General features: G+C 36.8%; 1 protein-coding gene across 8 annotated transcripts in view; it reads right to left on the bottom strand.

The window, feature by feature from the left end:
• The window catches only part of rgs3a (regulator of G protein signaling 3a), a 154069-nt gene that overhangs the window by 11674 nt on the left and 117221 nt on the right, over positions 1–25174 (bottom strand). For 7 of the 8 annotated variants that reach the window (XM_038302063.1, XM_038302070.1, XM_038302079.1 and 4 more), the window contains 2 exons: positions 23399–24367; positions 1589–1659 (listed from right to left, as the gene is read on the bottom strand). In XM_038302063.1, coding sequence (XP_038157991.1) covers positions 1589–1659; positions 23399–24367 — 1040 coding nt within the window. Of the gene's footprint in view, positions 1–1588; positions 1660–1868; positions 2015–23398; positions 24368–25174 lie in introns of those variants that run through there. The other variant, XM_038302128.1, reaches the window with a different exon arrangement.

Here is a 25174-nt window from a genome sequence, read left to right on the forward strand (position 1 = left end):
CAAGAAAAACATGAATCAGCCTGTAGAGCTGTAGCAAGAAAGGAAATAGAGGATGCTCCATGATAAGAGTCTAACAGACCTGTCTTTCCATGAAGCCACCTGAGATTTTCTTTCTGATTATAGATAAACAGAGTCTTAAAGATGTAATCTTACAGATCCAGCTTTTTGATATTTTACATAACGGCCAAAAAGTAAATTGTATTTTTAAGGTGTCTCAAAACACCTTATTAATTAATTAAATCCACTAGTGCGTAAATTATATTTACACCAAAGTTAATCAAACTCAATACCTAAATCCAATTAAGAATCGGTTTGAAGTCTTAAAAATTTATTTTTATATCTTCCATCTCCGATCAGACTGAGCTAGAACTTCTCTGCACAAAAGAGTTAGAAAATATTTGGTTTGTAGACATGCAAAGCTTTGCATCTGTAACTGAAATGTAAAGTGGTGTGAAGGCATAGGCTATGGGTGTGAAGAGAACATAATGTAAAAAAAAGAAAACATCCAGTTATATGGACAGGTTGGAAGGAACTCTTTGATGCATATCATATCATACAGTATGTGACAGCTTAACGGGAAGGAATATTTCTACAAATTCTGTTTGAAGGTGTACGAAAAATGTATGGCTTCTGATTTGTTTATAGTATTTTTATACCAACTTGTTGATTAGTATTGAAAATTTGCTAAGAAGCACTTTTCTCTGCCTTAAATGATAACCACATTGCTCACATTTGTTACTTCCTCTTAATATGATATCCTATATCTACAATGTTGAAATCACAAAATAATCACTTCAATGCATATAAATGTAATTCCATAATAATCTAAAATTATTTTACCTCATATTCTAAGTACCGTAATTTATTTATCCTACTGATAGATTTTATTCCCCAAACTTCCATCATTGTAAACTAATTAACTGTAGCGAGCAACAACAACACGTGTCCAGACACTGGATTAAAATACACATATAGAATTCTAATTTTTGAATCTGCTGTAAAACAAAACAGCATTAAAAAAAACAACAACAAGCCTTTGCTGTATGGCTCCTAAATGTCTACCGATCTAATGGAGAAGAGAGTAAACAGCTGATGAATCACAGAGGTGTCAACACCAGAAAATAAACATACCCTCCTCACACCTCTGGGAATGTTGGACACACATATGGTGCCACACACCTCACTATCAAACCCTGTGTTCATCAATTCTCTGAGCAGATTTACCTGAGAAGAGTCAACTTTGTAGTTCGAATATATTTCTACTAGAAGCCGAAGCAGTGTTTTAATTAAGTAGAGGTTTAGGATCGAAATGTTCTCACGCATACCATCGTATAAGTCCTTTGACACCCAAACTAATACCATGCCAGAGAAGGCCCTGAGGATTCAGCTACAAGAAGCCAATCATTCAATTTCTGTTTGAACTAAAGAAATTTCCTCAGAGCAAGTTGTTGGCAAAACATGCTTCTATTGAAATTAGCTTCAATCTTAAGGGCTCATCCTAGAACTGCTCTGTCCAGACTGGCCCAATGCTATGTATCAAAACACTTGTATAAAAGCTGCTTTCACTGAATGTGAAAAGAGTACTTACAGGTTCTTAGGCTTCTTCTTCTTTGTGCCGTCAGGGCTGACCTCGCAGCTGCAGGGGGATCCGGCACTCAGCTGTGGGGACAGGAAACAGAGGACACACTGCATCATCCAGCCTCAACACTTGAAACAGGGAGAGGGGGGAACTTGCAGGCTCCTTGCAGGATGCTTTGACAAGCTTCTACATGCAACCTAGTTAGCTGCTAAGCTTGTAAATCCACAGTGTCCAGTTGAGATGGACACACTGTGACACATTTACAACAAAGCTGAGAAAAATGGCTAACCCACAGCAGCAGTCCACATCATAAATCCCATCAAGCTCTCTGGAGGTGTGTGGCTGTATCTTGTTCAATGAAACTGAAGTGAGCAGGCAGCGGATGATGGTAATAAACAGCATATAACAAAAGGAAACCTAATGACAATGAGAGAGTGTGAAGAACCGCAGCTGTTGTCTGGGCTGGTCCTCCAGCTGTGGCCAAAAAGTGTTGAACTGGAACCCCTGGTTTCGCATTACACTTTCTGTAAGGCCAGGCTGTTGATTGGTCAAGAAGAAAAGGGAAGTTGCTTCGGGGTGGAGAAGGGGTCAATCTCCACTAATCTGATGGTCTGAAGCTGCCCCATTGTGAGTGTGCGTGTGTGTTTGTGTGTGAGAGAGCCTCTAAATAATGAGCCATTGTATTACAGGAACATACAATTGAATCTGAGCTAGATACTGGCCGTGGCTGGTAACACATGCTTGGTGTTTTCTACCTCTTTGGGAAACAATCTGAGTTTCAACCATGAGGGTGGGGACAGCAAGAACACGTTGGCATGCTTTCCTTTTTTGCAATCTTTTGTTGAGGAAAAAACAAAATGAGATGTCTTAAACTAACTGCAATCTGTAAACTTAGTGTAGAACCCCCCAAAAAAACAAAGAAAATACAAAATCCCTCTTTACCTAGAAATACATAAACATAGAAAAATACATTTAACTTAAGCAGAGCCTCAAACTGATATGAATCCCATACATTATCTTAATGATTCATATCAGTCAAATCCCAACTTGAAGCTTTTTAAGCTGTTTTTTTTTATTAATTTGGTGAAACTAATGCATATTTCTATGTATGCTAATTCTAGACACATTTTGAAGTAAAGTTTTCTAACTTTTTACAATAAATTAAAACATGATCACAACAGCCAAAATGTATTTTACCATTACAACGAAACCCATAAAGTAACTATTAAATATTACTTCTTCATGAAATGACAAATGTGATTAAAGGTGATTCCTTCTTGTAAAATCAAACTTCTACTGATACAATTATTTTAAACATATTGCATCATATAAAACCACAGTGAAAGGAGGAATTTGTCAGTAATCAAAATTATTATCACTTCAGAGGGAAGAGTATAAAACAGTGCAGGAAATCTGTTGCTAGCATGTGATTGTGTGTGGGATGCTAAGCCTGGTTGGGGGTGCATGATGTGAGAATGGGTTCATTATATTAAGGTCTAATGCATAAAATAAATTAGTCTGAGTTTAATAAATTCACATTTTTTGCATTACACACCCATTATTCTCCAGCCACTCTCTGTACGAATAAGCTGAACAACATCAATCTGACTGTCAAGATTCATGATATATGAATGTCTCAGGGCGACATGATACTCCATGAAACATCACTTATGTTAACAGCCTTGTCCTTGACTTGTCTGTCTTTGTTTCATCAATCATTGCAATTCCAAAATAATAAATTGATTTAATTACTATGAAATAGAATAGGATGCAATAGGAAGGCCTTTACCATACCATAGTGGGGAAATTCAATCGGGAAAGTGACAAAAACAAGTAAACAGAATGGAACTTACAGTGAGACACAAGACTACATAATATCAAATGATTAAAAATGAACTGTAAAGCAGAGAAAATGTGTTTTTCGTATTATTCAGTGTTTTTAAGCTTTAATTATTCAAGCTGATCTGTTCATTGTTATACCATTAAGATTTTAATGTCTTTATCTATATACCTTGGGGTTCCTAAAACACCACTGAAAGGATTACTTAATGTTTCTATCAGTTTCTGGAGGATGTGTTCAGGACAGTATTGAAACTGCTAACAACCTGTTGAATATGAATGGAGGTAAGCAGAAAGGCTTTGTTGCAGAGGAGTTGGGAGTTCTGTATGATCAAAAGCCGTTTATTGTCTGTGATTGGATCGGAACCATTAAAGCCCTGAATGTAAACTGCAAAAGTCTTTGACAGGCTTCCTTTGAGTTTATGTTGGAAACTACGCTGATGCCCTCTTGTCATTCGGACCGAACCCACAGTTGACTGAGAGAAAGGAAGGAGCAGAACTTACTGTATATGCGTATGTGAACTAGGGTTTAAATGATCTATTCATTTTACCTGAATTTTGTTGGGATCCTCAGGCTTGCCCACCAGAGGGCTTCTGCTCTCTGTCTTTCCCTTAGGGCTGGAGTCACTGTCAGGTTCTGGAGATTACCCTCTGCCTCCAGCAGAGTGCGCCGTGGGTCCTCCTGAGCTGAGCCTCTCACACACCTGTGGCTGATCTACTAATCAGGAGGACCACAGTATTTAAGCTGCCTTGAGACCTGGATTCCACGCCGCAGTGTTGATCTTAGTTGGTTAGCTTCCTGAGCCTCTGTTACTGAAGAATCTTTGTTATCTCTAGTGTGAGATTAGATTCTAACTCTTCCTTGTCTCTGCCTCACAGGAATCCTGTCACTCGTGAAAGCTCTGGATGAGCTTAACCTCCTGTCTCCTCGTAAGCTCAGGAAGAGCAACCTCACTGGAACCCTGTCTCTGGTCTGCAGCTCAGGGAGAGCAGCATCCCAGGAAACCAGTCTCAAGCCTGAAGCTCTTGGAAGGTCTAACCGGCTAATCTGCCCTGGTGAGCCAACCCGAAGATTCCTACGTGGTTTAAGCCTCAAGACTTCCGTGTGGAGTTTCCCTTAGAGGTTCCCACGTGGATCTTTCCCTGATGTTCCCTGCTGAGAGCTGGATGCTCAGCCTGAGAATTCCTTCGTGTTTCCCCTGATGTTCTCTGCTGTAAGCTGAAAGCTCAAACCCAGGACTGCCAGGCTAAGCCTGAAGCTAATGCTTAGCCTCACATAACTCAGCTACCAGCCATCTCCCATTCCCTGCACAGACCTAGTGAACCAGCCCCCTGCCGGAACTGTTTTCAGTTCGTTATTCATGTGCTTGTGCTCTTTAATAAACTCTTTGGACTTTTACCAGTGTCTCCGTGGTGTTCTGCATACTTGGGTCACTTTAGAGAACCCATCATGACAAATTTATATTTAAACTAGACCAAATTTATACAGATGCAATTAAACAATGTCCCTGCGACTGGCATAAGATTACCACATGCTTGAGCAGCCTGAATACACATGGAGGCTGATGGTCATTAGTAACATTAACTCAATAATCCTATCAGTCAAACTGAAAATGTCAACTCTAAAGCATTTGTCTAGAGTGTGAAATAAAGATAAAATCCACATTTAATCAATAAATGTCATAAACAGAAAAGCTAAACCACAGTTTCCTTATGCATGAAATAAACCTTGAAAGGTTTAATATAGAAGCTTTTCTCTCAAACGATAAGCCCCTGGAACCTTTTCAAGGAGGGTGGGTAGACGTCCATTTTCAGATTTGTACACTTTTATGCACTATTTCAAATACAGAGACCATGTTTTACTTTTTTCTTTGTTCCCTACAGAATGATATATTAAGTTGTAGAAGATAATGACTTATAGTTATCTTTCAATAGTCTGTTTCAGACATAAAAAGCTTACAGGAAAGTCTGACTGCCATCTTCCTGAAATCACAAAAACCTTTTGAAAAAGAGGCAGAGACGTCGCCCTTTTCAGAGACATCTGTTGTCATGTCAGCTCAGTTAGTGCTTAAAAAAACAACTAGCGTAGAGCTGAATGAGTTCTGCAAGGCCAGGCAAACAGGGACATGGTGGTCTCATTTTGTGGTCTGATCCTGTCACGGACATTTTACACACAAGCCTGGAACCTGCTGAGCACATTTGGAGAGGTGCTAAACTAGTGTCAAAGATGGCGTCCAAGTTGGAACAAACAAAATGCCAAAGGGACAGAAAGAGCTTACAAATAATTAATGGAGTTAAAGTATTATTGTTGATACATGCATATAATTCAAAGAAATTCTGTATTGCTTGCTAATAAAAAATTTGCCATTTGTGTAAAGAGATGTTAGAAGTGTAAGAAAACTTTCAGATTTTTTTTTTTTTTTTTTTTACAGATTTAGGTCTATTAACAATTTAAAACTCATTTGTGTGATAATACTGTAAACCCATATAAAAGTTAGAACTTTACCTTGTCAAATAGTTTTAATGGGTTACATTTATGAAGACCAATAAAATCTCCTTCTCCACACTGGCTGATTTCCATAAGTAACTGATTTAAAAAATGTTCAAATATGTTTAAAGGGTTTTCCTTTTAAAAGTATTTGAAAAACCTTATTTTGAAAGACGAAATTACTAACCTGTTGGTTGGTTTAGGACCACTGGGCCTTTGAAGCCCACTTAAGTAATATTAAATAATTAATAAATCTGTCATCTAAAGGAGTTTCTTAAAGCTTTAGGTTAAAAGGCAAACTGAATAATATTGATCTCACCTGGTTTTGGGCACTTAGCAATCCGGGACCTCCCCTTGCATTAATTTAATGTTTGGAAGATAAAACATCTTTTTATTAAGTGTATATTAATTAATCATTTTTTTAATTCTATTTGTATTTAGTTATACCTATAGAGTGGAACATATAAATGCAGCTATAAAATGACATTGGAAAGACAAATACATTTAATATCCCCCTTCTACTTCCATGTGGAAAATGCACAAACAGATGAGGAACACCAGTCTACACCCACGGTCAGGATATGTAACCGTATCTTCAGTTCTCCTTGCTCTTTCCTCACTTACAGATGGGTTATCCAGTACATTTCACACAACACTTAAACGCCGTGGTGATTTCCAACACCAGATCAACACACGGGATGACGTTTTTTCTTTTTTGCAGTGATTTTTCCTGGTTGTCTATTTGTTTGTATCAAATTTTGTTACAGTAAATCAAATCATTATGGAAATCATTATGTTTCTTTGTTGTTTCAATGATAAAAAAAAAAATCCATTTGCTGTGTTGATGTGATCTTGTGTGATTAATGGTGATGTTTGAAGAAATCACCCTGTCATGTACAGCATCTTCCTCCTCAGAGAACTACTAAACGATCAATTTGAGCAACTTAAGAAAGAACATAAGTTCTTTAAAAGTTTCAAAATACTACCTTATTTTTAATTTTGTTCTGTTGGGATTCTATATTTTCCCCTCCAGTTAAAATATTATCAGATTTAATTTTTTTCCAGTTTTCCAGACATTATCTGAACTGTGGAATGTGCAAATTTAGATTAACGTAAAAAAAAAACATTGGGGAGAAATTTCTATATTGGGTATTTTAATACCTATGACATTTTTTTCTAACAACAGAGAATTTCATAAAAAAAAGTGATATATTTCTTTTTTTGGATGTGTGATTTTTATTGCTTCACTGTCATCCTGTGAAATAATGTTCCTATGTGGCAGGATGCCTTTATTTAAATATAATAATCCCAATCTGTCAAGAATACTCATAAGTTATAAAGTTTTTAGCTTTCCTTATGATCTCTGAGGCAATTTGATTCTACCCTGGCCACGAATGCACAAAAGAGATTTTCCACACAGAGCCTAACCTAAAAATAGCTTTGGTATGTGTGTATGTGTGTGTGTTGCATGCCTGAATAATGACAAGAAGAAAGCAAAGAATTTGCCAAAGACCACATGGTGGTGCGGCCTGGTGCGGCGCGACACACAGATGTTGACAGAGTAACGGCTTACCGGATAACTTTACAGATACACACAGATAAAGCTCTGACAGGCTGCAGTTACCATCACCATTGGAGCCAAGCGTTGTATTTCTCCATACAGAAAGATGATAATGAATAATCATTATAATTTTTCCGTTCTCTGGGTGCATTTTAAAGGAGCTATAGTTAGTTTAGAACAACTTAAAGACACACAAGGACAACATATCTTGTTTTTATTTTAACCAGCATCTAAGGAGAATGTGCTTTTATTTGTTTTGACAAATAAAATAATGCTTTTGGTTTCTCTTTCCTGATATGATAGAATGGAAACATGCATAATTCTCTGTTAACCTTAATTTTGGTAGCACAGCCTTAAGAAAAAAGCAAACAAAAACAACATAGTAAATTAGAATTTTATCCTCTAAAAGCCCTATCCTCAAAGGTTCACTATGCTTGCCTGTCCACTTTTTAAACTTTGTCATCTCTCTCTCAGGTTGCTTCTTTCTTTCTTTCCATTTCCCAGCTTCCTTGTTTTTTTTTTTTTCGTTTTACAATCTGGTGTCTGAACAATGTTACGGGAACCCAGACAATCTACGTCCCCATTAAGGGGAGCTTAGATTGGAGCTACGCGTTAGAGCCCTGCTTCCTGTCATTGTTTGGCTCCACCCTGTGTGAGTTGGAGGGACACATTATGTTCAGACTGATGTAATAACATCTGCTTAACAGGTGACTTAACCGTAAATAGGAGCTAAAGTCAATGGGTAATTTATTTGACTGTGCTGAAACATAATCAACTATTAGGTGCACATCTTAGTCTCAACAGACATCCATGGTAGTTCACAGAGGGGCGGGTTTGAAATGACATTAATAAATATTATTTTCAGGAGAACAAAATAGACTCTAACCTTTTCCCAGCCCTGTCTGTCACAGTTACAGTCACATTAAAAATGTTCATTATTGCTCTCAGGGCCATAGTCACACTGAGGTCCACTCACTGAAATATTTAGTAAAAGAACACAAATACAAGTAAAGCATGATTTATTAATACACATATTTTATAGTGAATGAATGAGTGTGAGTGAAATTCGATAAAAAACAAAAACAAAACGTATTGTCTTAATTCAATTGGTGTATGGCCATGATTGCCCTGACTATAGATGGGGGCAAGTTTGGAGGAATAGCTTTAGCGATTTCCTGAGCTCTAAAAAATAAACACAAAATCTACCTTCGATGCGTAGCAAATGTTCTTTTTTTCCCTGTTTTAAATGTTACTTGAAGCTAAACTTACTAAACTAGCCTCTCTGCCCCATTATATCTATAAGAGGAAACAAATTAATTCAAAATAATACATTTCAAACAGCTTTTATTTTATAGTATCTATACTAAAAATGCTAAATATTTTTTTTACTTATGGTGCAAATTATAAAAAAACAAGGTTAATTTAAATTTACTCCATTTTAACAGGAGAGCAAATTATTTGTGAGGCAGAGATTGTAGACAAATATAAATGACAAACCAAACAACAGATAGACATGATCATATCAAACTACATATTGTCCAAAGTTTCCTGTGTCATTTTTATAAACTCCTGCTGTTACTAGAACAGATTTTTGATGACTTTCTGGCCACACAGCATAAGAAGTGAGTCACGGTCACAGTCTGTTACCATACAGTGTTGATTGTAAGTGCCAGACATGCAGTATGTTTACAGCTCTCTAAGATGCCGCATCTAGCATCAAATACATTTATTTCATCTTAAACCAAAGAGTAAAATAAGTAGAACTTGAAAGCTTTTTTACCGTTTTCTAGACAACTATATTTGATTGATATAAATGTAAAATGGAATAAACTGTGTTAATTAATAACAAAAAATAGGAATAAAGTTTCCCTATAATGTTGTAAGTAGAAACCAATACAAACCAACAAAAGTATCATTTTAGAGATGTTCTTTTTTCTAAACTGAATGAACTGAATCACTTTTCCATGCAGTCGGTAATCAGCACTATCAGATTATACACAGCCAGCCAGTATTTATAATCATCTAAAACCAACGTTGAAACATTTTCTAATTTGATATCTGCTAAAAAAAAAATTGGAACAACTAATCAAGATCAAAGTCAATCCAACATCTTATTAGAAGTGAAAAACAAGTTGTTTTCACTTAAATAAAACTATTTATTTTTCCCTTTTTATTAGAAGGGGAAAATAAATACACATGCACAACCCTCTACCCGCTCCTGACAGGGAACGACAATTGCGAGAGCATGCACGAGCCCATTTCTCCTTGTGCACGCTCTGTTTAAAAGTTGCCCTTTACATCGCTCATACAAGCTTACTTTCCAAAAGATTTGCAATTATTCCACTAAGTCAGACTCACCACCGGTATTTGAAATTGGTGAAGAGTGCATAGGACTGCCTTACGTAAACATATCTCCAGAATGATTGACAATAAGGAGGACTACTTATTTTGATGATCCACCTGGAAAAATAACATCCTCCACTTTACCTTTAATATAAAACACATGGCACCAGTAGGGCAGGTTACTGTACAAAAAGAAAGGATAAGTAGTCAATACAACTGGAATAATTTTTTACAATCTTCCAGTGCAGGTTGGTTGGATTTAAAACTTTGAGTGCATCCTATTTGTACGTGTGTTTTGTACACCTTCTGAACTTCAGGACAAGTTTATCTTTTTGACCTGCTCTTCTTCTTTGAGAGACTCTGCTTCCAGTAAATCTGAGCAAAAAAAAAAGGGAAATGAAATGCATGAACCTGGCTCTGTTCAACACTGAAAGAAAAAATGGACACCTCGTTCCAACCAGATTATCTGACAAAACACAGAAAAACAATAAGATAATAGATATGACCTACACAACCCAAAGGGAGAATTAAATTATGAAATCACTCTTTCACACAGCTTCACCTAAAAATGAGAGCTTGACTGTTTTCCTTGACCCTGAAACCCCCCCCCCCCCCCCCCCCCCCCCCCCCGCCCCCCACAAAACCATGATATTAAAAGCCTAAGGAAAACATTCCTTTTCTCAATATTGTCTTTCATACATGGTTACATAATTGCCCTGGTGCCATGGCACTCTTTCTCCCCCCATTGTTTCTAATGTTTTAGGAAATATTTGGTTCAACTTCCTTTAAAAATACAAAGAAATTTCAGGATAAGAAAAACTTTTAGTTCTGCCTGAGTGATTGTTATGTAACTGTAGCTGTCCTTGAAAATGTGTACAAATGTGTGAATTCGTTGTAGATCGCATCAATCTCTCCCACCCAACACAGCCTTACTGTGCAAACGCAAAACTATATTATCTAGAGATATCAGAAATGAACTGTGACTTCCAAACAGGAATCTCTGCTCCAAATACATATTAGAACCGGAACCAGTAGTTGCATTGTTTTCATGTTTGTGTGTGAAGGTCAGGATGTGATTTCGAAAAAGAAAAAAAAAAGAGTGGTGGCACAGTTTGTATTATGCCCTGAATTAAACTGCTGTTATTCATTGCCTCTAAGGAGATACTGTAGATGTTTCCTGCTTAAATGCTTCCCATGTTGCAGGATGTTCATTAACAATGCGGGTGTAACGTCATTTCTCTGAACTGCTCCAAAAAAAAGTGTCAGGTTACTCAGCCCTAGGACTAGTGGTACCCATTAAAATGTTATTGACATTAACTGACCAGCCGACAACCTTTCTGTTAAGTTTTTATAGATGCATCCTCCCAGTCACTTCCAAATCTGCACTAGAATGTTGGCCCACAAGAATAATCAGTGGGCTAAAATTCTCCTTTTCCTGAAGCCATATTAGGTCAAAACAAATCTGCTACTTTCCTCAAAGGTATTTTATTTTTTTTTATACAATTACACTTATTATTGCAACTACAAAGCTAAATATATTTCATATATATTTTAAGTCCCAAATAAAGTTGTGCAAAAGTTGTGCACTATGAGGTAAAGGATACACAAGTCTTTAAAAAAATAGATTCCATATGGGGTGGAGGCATTATAGATTAGCTAGAGACGATATATAATTATAAAAAAAAAATAGCAACATAATGACCAAAAAGCACAAAAAATAGGTTTTTGGAAAAAGTTTAAAGCTACACATCTAAAATTCTACAGGTTTAAACATTGTTTGAGGAACTGTTTAACACAAGAGAAAGACATGACAGACCCAGAAACTAACCAACACATGGTCATCCAACTATACTAACAGGCCAGGCAAGGAAAAAATCTGAGAAGCAAGAACAGGCAGATGGTAAATTTGAGGAGCTGCTGTGACACAAAGCTTAAAAAGTGGTCAAAAAAATGTATTATCGAATAAAGGCAATACGAAGTCCAATTTAAAAGTTAACCAGATGTCATGTAAGGGATAGAAAAACTATCTGGAAGAAGGAGCAGATGCTTGAAGTCCAAAGAAAGCCAACAAAGTAGAATACTCTACCTTGGTTTCAATACTATAACTAGGAAAATAATCTAACTTAAATGATAGTACTTAATTAGTCTTAATAGTTATTACTACTAGGTTCAAATACAATGCAAAAGTCATTAGTTACATTTTTAGCATTGTCATTTTGGAAACCAAAACTCTTATAGCCTAGGCAGCCATAAAGGCTAGCAAAACAAAAAAGCATCAAACTACTTTAATTTTTAATAAAAACATAAATTGCTGCAGTTCTTACAGCCTTGTTTATGTTTGTTGTATTATCCAATTAATAATGGATGTTTCTGAGTTAACACTAGTCACTAAAATACTTTCCAGAACAAACTCTAAGTCATATCTCGCGGATTTCTCATGTATATGTGAGCAGAAGTGAATTTCAGTCAGACTTGAAAGATTCCTTAGATTCCAGGGATTCCAGCGGCGAGTCCCCTTTAGACATATTTCTCTGGATGTCCCAATCCATTCTGTCATGGCAGCAACATAGCATAGATACAAGCCCCAAATTTCCAATTTTACAATCAGAATGAACTTGGCAGAGGTTCAGTCAAGGAAGGTAATCACTCATGAATAAGAAGACTATCAGTAGTGTCATTTTACCTGTTCTGCCAAATATCTATCAGTTTCTGTGTACAGTTTATGTAAAGAGGCTGATTATTTTAAACATTTTTGCAGTAGTATCGGCATAATATTTCACATATAGAACACCTGGAAGAAAAGAAAACTGCAGTGTTGGAAAAGTTTTTCAAGTTTTACACTCTGCTCAAATAAATGGGCAGAAAAGCATATCGAGGTACAAAGTCTTTGCAGCTGAGTCTAATTTGTGTCGTGACAGATGCCATTAAAACTAATTTCAGTGTCAATCAAAATGGTTTTGCAACAGCCAGCAGCTTTAAAAGCCTTAGTGCAATTTACATACTGGTGCTTTACATCCAGTAGCAGAAAAATATGTAACTACTTCAATATAAATCAGAGATAGATTCACTTTATTGCTGTTTGATAGCATGAGCAATTTGCTCTGATTGCTTTGGGAAGAAGAAATAAGCCCCTCAGGCCAGTCATAGAGATTCTGTTTTACGACACAAATTGTCAACCTTGACTTACGTCTTTCTACCTCCAAGGCTGTTTGTTCCCTTGACCGTGTTCCCATCTTAAAGAGGACACTACGTGTGCTCCCATCAACTAATGGGTGCTTTTGCCATTACTCTCCTCTAGCATAGTGTAAGCAATAGTAGTCCTGTCTGTCTTGTTTTTGCATATGCTGCCACACACTTACATGTGTACTTAATCTGAACCCAGGCAAAGTTGTGCTACATGCTAATTAGGCACAAAAAGATCTTGCTATCTTACTGTATGTACTTCTTTTTTATTCACCCAGAACACAAGAGCTCACAGACAAAAACACCAAGTACTTTAAAATGTGCCTTTGGAAGTAACAAAGAGATTTATGAGAGCAACTTCCTAAAGTAAAAACAGATTGCTGGTCTTAAATTCTGAGGTCTGATTTTGGAATCATTACTAATAAAATTCAGTTACTTTACTTAGTGTTTATTTTTATAAAAAGATATCGCTGAAAAAAAAAATATCATTTTGATACCAATTATAGAAGTTATATATACTCCCACAGGTGCTGAGATACAGCAGAAATGAGCTGGTGATCTAATCGGTTGATTTGACGTTTGATGCCAGTTAAAAATGATCAGATGGTAGAAAACTGAAATCTTGGATGGTCAGCATCCCAGTGAGTATTTTAGATGAAAATATGGCCTTACTATGTCAAACGTGTTAATAGTTGTGTAGGCTAAAATTGGTATACATCTGGTTTTAAAAAAAGGAAAAAAAAGGAATGATTCAAAAACCTAACATAAAGAGTAATTAAAATTTTTAATTCTTAAGTAAGAATTGAGTTAATTAAGCAGATTTTTAATACCCTCTTCTCTCTCTATATATGTATACATATATATTTATTGGGGATGTGTATACAGTATAATAAGAAAGAAGAAGTAGTCAATGAATTGTATTATATTTTTCAAATACCATATATGTTGGAATTAAAGTTTGCTGGGTTTTATTTGTACTGATTTTCCAATAAACTTGGGGGATTTTACTGTATTAGTAGTCGTTTCCTATTCAATCTCTTTTACATTTACGATGGATTAATTTGGTTATAAACACGATTTTTTTATAAGACCAGAGTGTGAAAAGTTGGTCCCCAAATGCTGGTATCCTACACATTTTAGATGTTTTCTTGAGGACACCAGATTTCCATAGATGGCTGATTAACAGACTTCATCCAAATCAGGTGTGTTAAAGCTGGGAAGCTTCTAATCTGCAGGACACAGGTGCATGTGATTTAGGCAATATAGTCTGTTAATGCAGAAAAAATTAATCTGAAAAGAATATCAGAAATTCAGAGCTAAAATTTGCCAAAGATAAATCTATTTGCTTTCTCATTGTTAGGACAGTAATTATTTTTAGTTAATAAACACATAAAAATTCAAATATCCAAAGTCAAAACTTAATTATCTTCCCTTATTGTTAGTTCAGGACCTAAATGCAGAAATTATTTTTTGCAGATTTAATTTAGCGGTAGACGGTAACAGAAGCACAACTACAGAAATGAGAGATAGGGAAACAAAACTAAGAGACACCAGGGAGAAACATAAACGAGGAGTGAAGAGGATCCAGCAATGAGGAACTGCAGAGGAGCTGTATATATGTGAGAGAACAATGAATGGAGTGATTAGCTAATTGGGAGCAGGTGTGGATAGAAGTAGCTAAGGGAAAAGGAGAGAAGCAATAAGGAGTAAAAGGGCTCAACTAAAGCTAGAAATTTACTTAAATAAAGCAAAAGGGAAGTAAGACCAGTTACTAGGAAATAAAGAATTACCAAGGGGAAAACTAGAGCATAGCGCAGAGGTCACAGGATTAGTGGACCGCGGATCCCGACCCACTTGCTAGCTAATCTGGACCCAACCTCTTTTAAAACATTTCTAAATTACCGCATGTTGTCTAACTTCATTTGTGCCACTTCTCCTGTTAATATGATAAAGCCCTCCGGAGCAGCCGGGACCAGGCTGCACGTGATGCAAATTAGCCAATTAGCTGTGTCAGTCTGGGTTGCTGCTTCTGCTACTTTTAGACACAGCAGGCAAACCTGTGACAAACCAGGCGATGAGAAAGAAAGACAAAACCATTAGAAAAAGAAGTAGAGAAAGTGTGAACAGCTGGAATAAGCGCGGTGAACTGCTCTTATTAAGCCATTAAAAAAAGAGAAATAAATAAAAAAAACGGTCAATTAGGGTGTTTTATAAAATATGTAAATAAGGAAATTGTCTATATACCAAACTTAACGATTGTTGTTCTCTACTTCAAAAAAACATTTTCGATTTTAAAAAGGAAAAAAAAGCAGAATCAGAGATCCCGGAACAGCATATCATAACACTTATAGGCAGAATTAGGAACATAAATTTCAAAAGTCTTTTACCTACATCATTTCTGGTCCCTCATTGCATCAAATCCTGTTGTGATGCTACTTTCTCGTGCATTAACATACGTCACGGTGCTGAAAATCATGTTTACAGCAGCCTGTACATCATTTATCTTTAAACATTTAGTCCTATTGTGTGTATGTATATGCAAAGAACCATCTACTGCATCAACATTTATGTTACTGGATCCTGAGTCAGCCAAAACACTGCTATGGCAACCAGCGCTGCAAACACTTGTGCTGCGTTTCTCAGACTTGTTGAGCGTCAAGAGAGAACTGTTTTGTGCTAGTGGCATCGTCCATCACTTAATGACCTCAGCACATCTAACACATATGTCACTAACAGAAGCGACTGGAAAAAGCACTCTATATGGTATAAAATATGGCACTATTTGCTTTTCATGCAAGCTTTGTAAATGTAGAATTCACAGTTTAATCACTTTTCAGTAAGAGCAAAGTTGATGCTTGTCATGCAAGAAGAATAAAAATCCAGCTGCTGTTCTACTTCTGTTTTTTCTTCCAAATGTACTGTTAGAAAATGTCAGGTCATCATAATAGTTTTGGTAATTTTGCAGTGCCTGAGCCAAAAACATCTGAATGGTCAGTCCAACATTTGAATGTTTTCCTTCTATTTTCAATTTGGACACAACCTGGATCCAATTTTTGTTCTTGAATGGATCTCAAAGTAAACTAATAAGGCTAATCGATACTGTACTACAGGAAAATAAGACATAATAAATGAGAACAGTACTCTGCATCCCCATGCTTCTTTAAACACAGCTCATAAAATAACTAGCCAAGCACAGTAAATTGTTCACTAACTGCTAAGCAGTTATACCAGATTAATGATGATTATCTTGCCATTATATGACTTTATCTGAAATTAAACCCATTAAGCTGAACTTTGTGGTGGACGTTATTTTTTTTTTTAAAGAAAGTCAGCTCACATGTACCACACTGAGGGGATAATATATCCTGTATGATGTGTATGTAGTGTTTTTTTTTAAATATAAAGAATAGATATGGTACACCGTTATAGTACAATGTGGATTAAAGGTAAACTTAATATAGGGATTTGAACCAAGTTGTTTCACTTATCTGAGATAAGAGACACAAACCAGGGAAACAATTGACAGCTTATGTATGTCGGTGTCTTGGTGACCCTTTAGACATGTGCTGATACAGCTCAAGCAGAAGTTTCAGAGAACCAAGTCAACTTACATCAATAAGTGTGTTGCACAGTGGCGTAAAGCACGCTGTCAGTTGACTCCAAAGCAGGAACATTAGTTATCTGTAATGAATAAATCCAATCTGTGTCTGCCAATCTGAATGAGTAGTTCGGATTTGGCAGATGCATTAATGATGATACTTGCTGACTACGTTGTGCCAAGTATAAAGTTTAGTGCAGGGAAAAATATCTGGGATCGTTTTTTCAAAAGGTTGAGTTTGGATCCAGTGAAACAAACTTCTAATGGTGTATTTTGCAAAGATATTTTAAGCAGTTCCTAAATAACTATTTGGTGAAAGCTCGATATATAGTCTTGAACTCAGGCTGAAATATTCAGTAGTAATATGTGAGCTTTATATTCAAGCCCATGTATTGATAATGAGCTGTGTCTTTATGTGTTTGCTGTACTATATTCTTTCTGCCTCCCTTTAAAGATAATCAAGATAAAAACAAAGAAAATGATAAATTACAGATGAAAACCTTTCTGATAATCTGATGAATAATCTCTGATTCCACATAGAAATGGTCGTTTCTGCCTAAATGGTAAAATTATATTTGTTATTACTAATTATTTCCTTCTTAATGGCCATAGACACTGTAAATAGTATAACTGGAAATATAAAAAGTAAATTAAACCACTATTAACTGAAAACATCAAATTTAGTTCTGTCAATGACATTTTTGTCCATTGCCCCTATGGTGAGGAGATGTTTTTGCTTCCTGCTCTGAACATTTGTCCGGTCCCCACAGTAAATATTTACTCGTTACTCATTTAGCATTTTCTCTGGACGTATCCAGTCTGGTTGCCTTCTGCAAAGAGTTGAACTCCCAAGACCTTTTGTCCCATCCGAGTGTATGACGTACTCTTAACATATTTACCTACAACGATGTTAACAAATTTATGTTGATTCTGAGAAGTCCAAGTATTTGTAGAATTTATTTAGTCTCGAATGGCTGCAAAACACCTAAAAACAACTCATTGACTTTTCATATTATTTCCCTTAAGCCTCTTGCGTAGTTCACTTGGTAAAAACAAACTATTTTTAGATTTGCCCATGTGCACAGTCCAATGTGAGCAAAGAGTCTATTTAATGATATCAACAAGTACTGCCTAACTGCTTACTGCAAACCTTTTAGAAAATTAGAAATGTATAAGTATTTGAGCTTGGGGAATGGTGTGAGCTCATTAATATGTTTGTGCTGGAAGGGTCTGCTCAACATGTACGTAGTCCAATTAAAAGAGAACTTGATAAAACAACACAGGAAGAGAGCAGGCCTAAAATAGCATATTTAGGTCCCTGTTAATGTTTGTTCTGCTTATCATAATTTAGCGTTTAGAACAGGTCATAGTGACAGAAGTCAACCTTTTCTCTGAAGGTACATTATTCCAAACATGTTGTTCTGAGCTTATTTCTGTCTTCCTTCCTTCCTTCCTTCCTTCCTTCCTTCCTTCCTTCCTTCCTTCCTTCCTTCCTTCCTTCCTTCCTTCCTTCCTTCCTTCCTTCCTTCCTTCCTTCCTTCCTTCCTTCCTGACACTACATATATGTAAATAATCTGACTTTTTGCATTGTAGTTTAGCAATGACAGCTTTGGGCCCTATGAACAACCAGATTTACGATGCACTGATGAGTTCATTTATAAGGGACTTCATAATGAAATCCAATTAAGTTATGGAGGTTGAATAATAATGAAGTCCAGATCTGAATAAAAAACACAGCAAACTAGCCCTTCAATTTATTCTGAATCTAAAGCTAACTCTAACCCATCCCAAACTTCACCTCTCAGGGTGTGTTATCCTACTAAGGACTTTACTGTATATATATATATATATATATATATATATATATATATATATATATATATATATATATATATATATATATATATATATATATATATAGAGAAGCTTTTCATATTACTTTAAATTCTCTCTTGTTATATGAATAGACCACAGAAGTCGTTTCCATGTTACCCTTTAGCCACAAATTCATGTTGGCCAAAAGTTTAGTTTACAACATAAAAAATATGTGCACAATTTATATTTGAGGGATAGAAGAATTACTTGAAGTTTTCAACTGAAATGTGTTTTTGTTTTATTTATTATGCAAAACGATGTTAGAGCAACTATAATAGGAAAAAGATAAGAGATGCTTGCCATAAAAGTAAAAGAGTTTACCATTTGTAAAAATCCCAACAGAGAAATTATACAGGACAAATGTTAAACTGTACTAAGATTTTGTTTTTAATCAAAAGGCCGATTTTTACTTCAGATGTATTCAGACTAAATTGGCTCATGCTCTGTCTGCCTACAGTTATCGGCACATCCAAAGAATCTAAGCATCCGTAAACACATTAAGATCGTTTCCCGCAAATGTCCGCAAAGAGAGAGAAGATATTTATTCCGTCTTCAAACAAGCATTACGACCTGATAAACAAAACATTCGGCCTGCTAAATCCAACAGAGTTTTGTTAGTCATCAACGGATGTCACCTGCATAGAGATTTATTGATTCTAAGAAAGCCTTTGCTAATTAAACTAAACAAGCAGAAATTAGGCCTACACCTATTTATGTCTATTTGCATCTTACATCTATATTCTGAGATATGTTTTATTTGTATTATTCTATACTGACTGTGATCTGAAGTCAACATCTAGTAATCAGACAGTATAAATACAACTGTTCTCGGAAGCAAATAAGAATGCACATCATCATGTACGTCCCATCTGAAAAGTAAAATATTGAGATGGCTGCATCATCCCTTGGGGATTACTTTCTCCAAAGTTTAGAAGGAAAATAGGTGGATAGGGATAAGACTGAATACAGTGCAATCCTAGATGAAAACCCCAAACAGTAAAGTCTGGCCTGATGTTGGAAACCGGGCCAAAAAAATTGCTAAGAAACACCTTTTTTTCCTCTTAGCAATCCAACATCTTTCTAAAACTAGAATCAACATTTTGTTACCTCAGAACTGTTTAAAGCATTATCTTTAAGATTAAAAAAAGGAGCCAGAAGAGAACTGATCACTTACATTAAATCATGTCATGATGTCATTTGCTGAAAAAACATTTTTCTCCAAACAATTGTAGACGGCAAAAGACAAGCGAATGTAGTATGTTCTCATTCCAGCAGGTTGAACATCCTTCACGTGCAGCCAGAGCTTTGATGGAAAATTTCTAAATATGTGATGTTAGCAAAGATCTAAGTTAAACTAAGAATCTGTGAGATCTAGACATCTAATGTTCTCTATCCAATCTGTCCAGAGCTTAAAGTGTTGTTGACACAATACTGACATTTTTTTGTATATTTTATAGAGCAAAACCTTAATCAGGATGATCAATGTAATAATTTCAAGGGCACCCACATAAAATAATTTTTATTTAAGAAAAAGCCATTCAGATGGCTCTAGCACCGCTTAGTGACTGAGGGAGAACGCAGGAGTAACGTATACAATAGAATGACTGAGAGATGGAACACTGATTTTAATATAAAAGCGGTTGGAGTTTTCATGGATTAAGATGCAGCTATGTCTTTGCTTTATGTCTCAGCTTTTTGCCTCAATCCCCATAAGGATAACTCAGCTTATATGGGTTTCTTAAGGATCTGGAGTTGCTTTCAAAGTGGGTGAAGCAGGTCAGTTGAGATCAGGAGAAGTTTGAGTACTCCATGGCGTCTCTTCTGTGCTTTGAACATTTAAAGAAGGAGTTTTTTTTTTTTATCTTGTTTTATCTCAATTGGTTGTTCAGTAAAACACTGACATGACAGTCATACCTACAGCTTCCTGTACTGTAGATGAGAAAAGGAGCCTGCCGATGTCGCTCCCAGCTCTTCCACTTCCAGCTCCACATCTATCTTGAATAAGAAAAAATATCCCTGCCATGTGTTTTCTGCCAGGGTTGCTTCGGGTCATATTGGCCTTCACCCTTCGGCTCGGACTCTGACTCTCTGTAGGCTACAGGTTCACTCTACATGGTTCCAACCTTTAAGGTGTGATGCCTCCATATTCCTAATCATCACTACCCTCTCCTGAGTTTGAACCGGCAGATGGTTCGACCACACAAACCAATTACAGACTAGATATTTTGGAACCACCATTAATGTTTCCATCTATCTCCATTATAGAACGTTGAGCTAGCTCAACATTTTCCCTCTGACGTCACCACACACAGATGGGTTTTTACTAGCTATTAATTAGAGTGCTGATGTGGCACGACTAGATTTAGAATATTTGTGTTAAAAATAAGCCTGTTTGATTCATAATAACTCAGAATCACCTGGTATGTCCTCCTGCGTTTTTTAATGCAAAATTAAAATATTAATATCATTTCATCAACACTTTGTTTTCACAAAGAAAGTAATTGCCAAAAATGAGTCTCAATTCTCAATTTGGAAAGCTGGTAGAGACATACTTTTATTTGAAAACAAATCTAGAAATTATAATAAGCTACTACACTTTGAGATAATCTGATATATATAAAATACTGATTAAAAAAAATCAAGGTGCATTATTTTTGTGGTTCATTAATAATTAAAACTCATTCACTTCAGCATTTCACCCTGGTTTTACTAAGTATTTGTTTGCTTTTGACTTCGTAGTTATAATCATTTGCTTTGCATTAAAAAAGTGGATTAGTTTAGGAAAAAATTATTATTATAATTCCAATAAATCCCTTTTAATTGGAAGCAGAGGCTTTTGCCATTCAGACAACAAAGCAGACAATTTACTTCCTGAGATTCTTTTTAAATGTAGTTGGCTCCTTATGTTGTTGACAGGCCATAAGAAAAAAAAAACCAGTGAGAGGAAAAAGTGCAGTGTGGAAAAAAAGACAGGGGCAGAGTTGGTGTTAAATAAAGGCCAAGTAAACATTGGCTGGCAAAGGAAAACAGAGCTGACAGAAAGAGCCCCAGATATTAAAGTGGTGGCAAACCAACACATTTCTAGCAGGTTCCTGTATTCATGGAATAAAAAAAAAAACTGAATACCCATAAATAACATTATGATTTCAAACTGAGTGCATAAACATATTTGCTTTCCAAAATGTTGCAATATTTACTAATTTAGTTATGGATGTGTGTCTAAGGATCATTCTGAAAAGTGGAAACAAACCCCACAAAGGAAATGTGTCCATGACGCCAATAGGTAGTAAAATTACTCTTGAATCTGCCAAGAAAAACAGGCTCCAGCTCTGTCTGCTGCATTCCTCTGCTACAGAGCGCTCTCACGGCCATTTAAGGATGTAGAGAGTGCTGACAGACTGGTGGAAGGTGAAGCAGGTAAGGAGGAGCAGCACGTCTGATTTTGTTTGATGATAAAATGTGCTCTTACTTCTGCAACAAGTCTGTCATTGAGTCTGCTGGACGACAGACTTGATGTGATTGTATTTGTGATTTTACCTCCATTGCTCTTGATTTTTCAACTCTATATGCATGTATGATCTCTCTGACTATGCTGCAGACTATTTGTGTGCATTACAGTAAATGCAATATACATGTAAAAGTATTTTGTGCTAAAATACTTCATAGTTTATATGTTAGCCAGTTCAGGAAATTTTTAGAATTAATTTCAACATATCTGCTAAAGAAAACCACAGCCCACCACTGGGCCAGCAATGCAATGCTTCCCCCTGTTGGTTAAGTATAGAAACTACTGCAAGAATAATACAATAATAAAATAATAAAATTCTCAGTAATTTAGCTTCTTGTTCTGTTTATTTATTGTATCATTTATTATAATGGTAATTACAGATTATTATATATGCTCACTGGAATAAATTAATGAAATAATAATGATGATGATAGGGATTATTATTGCTGGTGGTGTTACAACATTAACTGAAATAAACTGTATGTAAACATGGATGTCCTTTCCTCATCAATAGAAATAAAAAAACTATTTTGTAGATAGAATGATATAGTCACAAACAAATGTTTAACTTTGGGCTTTTATAGCTGATTTAAATTATGTTTAGTTTTCATTGGTCGAAGTGTCAGTGACTGTTGCAGATTAAAAACTTTGGCTTTGAATATTTGACACTTTATGATCCAGCATAAGAAAAGCTGATCGAGCTTTAACTGAATAAAGCAAAAAATCCTTTGCATATACATCCTATAAAAATATTTTTTTGAAAACAATGTTTTTCAAGAAGAAGTTGTGTGAACAAAACCAAATGACATGTAAACAAGTATAAATGATATGAACTCTTGCATGACACTGTATGTTGTAATATACAGTGTAGTAGAATAGTTAAGGTTCGGTGGGATTTATCTTGTGTACTTTCTCATCTTTACCACTTGATGTCATCATTTTACCACAGACCACAGACTGACTACTTTGTCAAAGAAATGAGGCAAAATAAAGCCCTTTTCCATCCATCTTCTAACACCCTTATCCCAAGTGGGGTCGCGAGGGGTGCTGGTGCCTATCTCTAGCAGTCAGTGGGTGAAAGGCGGGATAAACCCTGCACAGGTCGCCAGTCCATCGCAGGGCAACATTCACACACACACTCACACCTAAGGGGACTGTAGAGAAGCCAATTAACAGTCATGTTTTTGGACTGTGGGAGGAAGCCGGAGTACCCGGAGAGAACCCATGCATGCTCAGGGAGAACATGCAAACTCTATGCAGAAAGACCCCAGGCCAGGAATTGAACCCAGAACCTACTTGCTGCAAGGCATCAGTGCTACCCGGTGCACCACTGAGCAGCCCAAAGCCCTTTTCATAAAAGTTTAAAAATAAATCCTATAAATATGTTTTGTTCTTCTTCTGGCAACCAAAAACAACTTGCTCACCTTCCTCCCAGAGAAAAGCATACACAGCTGGTGCATGGAGCCGCCGTTCTTCATCAGCTCTTTCTTCAAGGTTTTGGGAGATGGAAGCGTCCAGCCACCCTTGTGGTGCACACCGCCAGCCTCCAGACAGTTGATGGCATTGTCAGAGGTGAAGCAGGGTGTGCGGGGCTCCTGCAGGAGGCTGCCTTCACTGTGCGTGCGGCGTCGGAGGGAATTTTGCACACTGAGCCGGCCTCCGCCGTGCTTTTCACACGTGGCACCCTCCACCATGCTACGGCGTTTGCTGTCGCTTCGCTGTAAGTAAGCATCGTCGCTGTCATCTTCGTCATCCTCCTCGTCAGACTCTTCCTCTTCATCGTCGTCATATTCTTCTTCGTCTGTGTTGGGGGAGGAGAGGGCATCGGCGCTGAAGGAGCGATCGAGACGCAACTCAGGGATGACAAACGAGGAAGAGGAGGAGGAAGGGGGGGCATTGGTGTCAGGTGGCTCAGACACATTGTCTTCATCTGTGTTTGAAGCCACGAGATTTAAGTTGGCCTCATCTTCACATCTATCGTCTCCCTCTCCATCTTTATCTCCTTCCTCACTTCTTTTGCTGCTCCCCTCCTCCTCCTCTTCTTTTGCCGTCTTTTCCTCTTCATCTTTACACTCTTTCCATATGTCCATCTCATGCCCCTCTATGCTTTTTGAATCCTCGCCTTCTGTCGAAGGAGGTGGAGTGGGGGGAACCTTATGTCGGTCCCCAGATCCCAACAGACCTCCAAGGGGTGTGTAGACCTCATCCAAAGGCGTGAGCGGCTCTGAAGGGTGAGGACTTCCAAGCGTTGCAGGCTCTGAGGGGCTGGAGGGATACAGGCTGCTGTCCTCACCTTCTGGGCTGTGCATTGGCATGTGGAGGCCCACACTTTCTCTATCTACTTCTGGGCCGCCCAGCTCACAAGAAGAGGCATCCACCTTTGGCTCCAACATCTAGTGAAGGCGAACACAGAAGGAAGACAGATGGTTAAAATCGGTTTTGATAGACCAGCAGGATACAAAATCCAAACCTGATAAGTTAAGAGCAAAACACATTTTTACAACCATTTCATTCTTCATATTGAACTTTTTTGTCTTTCATGAGGGTTGGGGCTCCAATTTGCAAAAGAATGTATTCGGACAAGGTCAAAATGTCAGACTAAGTAAGGGTAGTCCTGCCATTGACCTCAGTGTTTTGACTGGAAGGGAAAAGACCAGACCAGACCAGACTGTACAGTGCAACACTACAACGACAATAACTTGTGCAATGTATAATGAGCAATTACCATTTGATACCCTGTGCAATAACCCGTTTCTCTATATTTGACACCTAGTGCAATAACTATATATATAGAAATATCCATCTATATAAATATCAATGTAAACACCCTGTGCAATAACCCTGTAAAATAATCATACCATAAAACTACGGTATAAAAACAAAAAGCGGTCACATGTGGATATGATGTATATACTGTAAATTTCTCCACTGTGTGATCAATCAATCAATCAATCAATCAATCAATCAATCAATCAATCAATCAATCAATCAATCAATCAATCAATCAATTAATCAATCAATCAATCAATCAAATCAATCAATCAGGAGCAGATCCTCAAAAAAAAAGCTAAAGTGATTTCAGTCTATATAGTAAAGCATATAAAGCGTCACAAGACAATAACTTGGGAAATTCTGTTCTCAAACTATCCTTGTGGCCTTTCTGGGAGAGAAACAGCCTCCGGTTTTTCTTTTTTAGAGCC

This window comes from Cyprinodon tularosa, unplaced genomic scaffold (genome assembly GCF_016077235.1).
Source record: "Cyprinodon tularosa strain WSP-4 unplaced genomic scaffold, ASM1607723v1 ctg113, whole genome shotgun sequence".
Classification (NCBI taxonomy): Eukaryota; Metazoa; Chordata; class Actinopteri; order Cyprinodontiformes; family Cyprinodontidae; genus Cyprinodon; species Cyprinodon tularosa.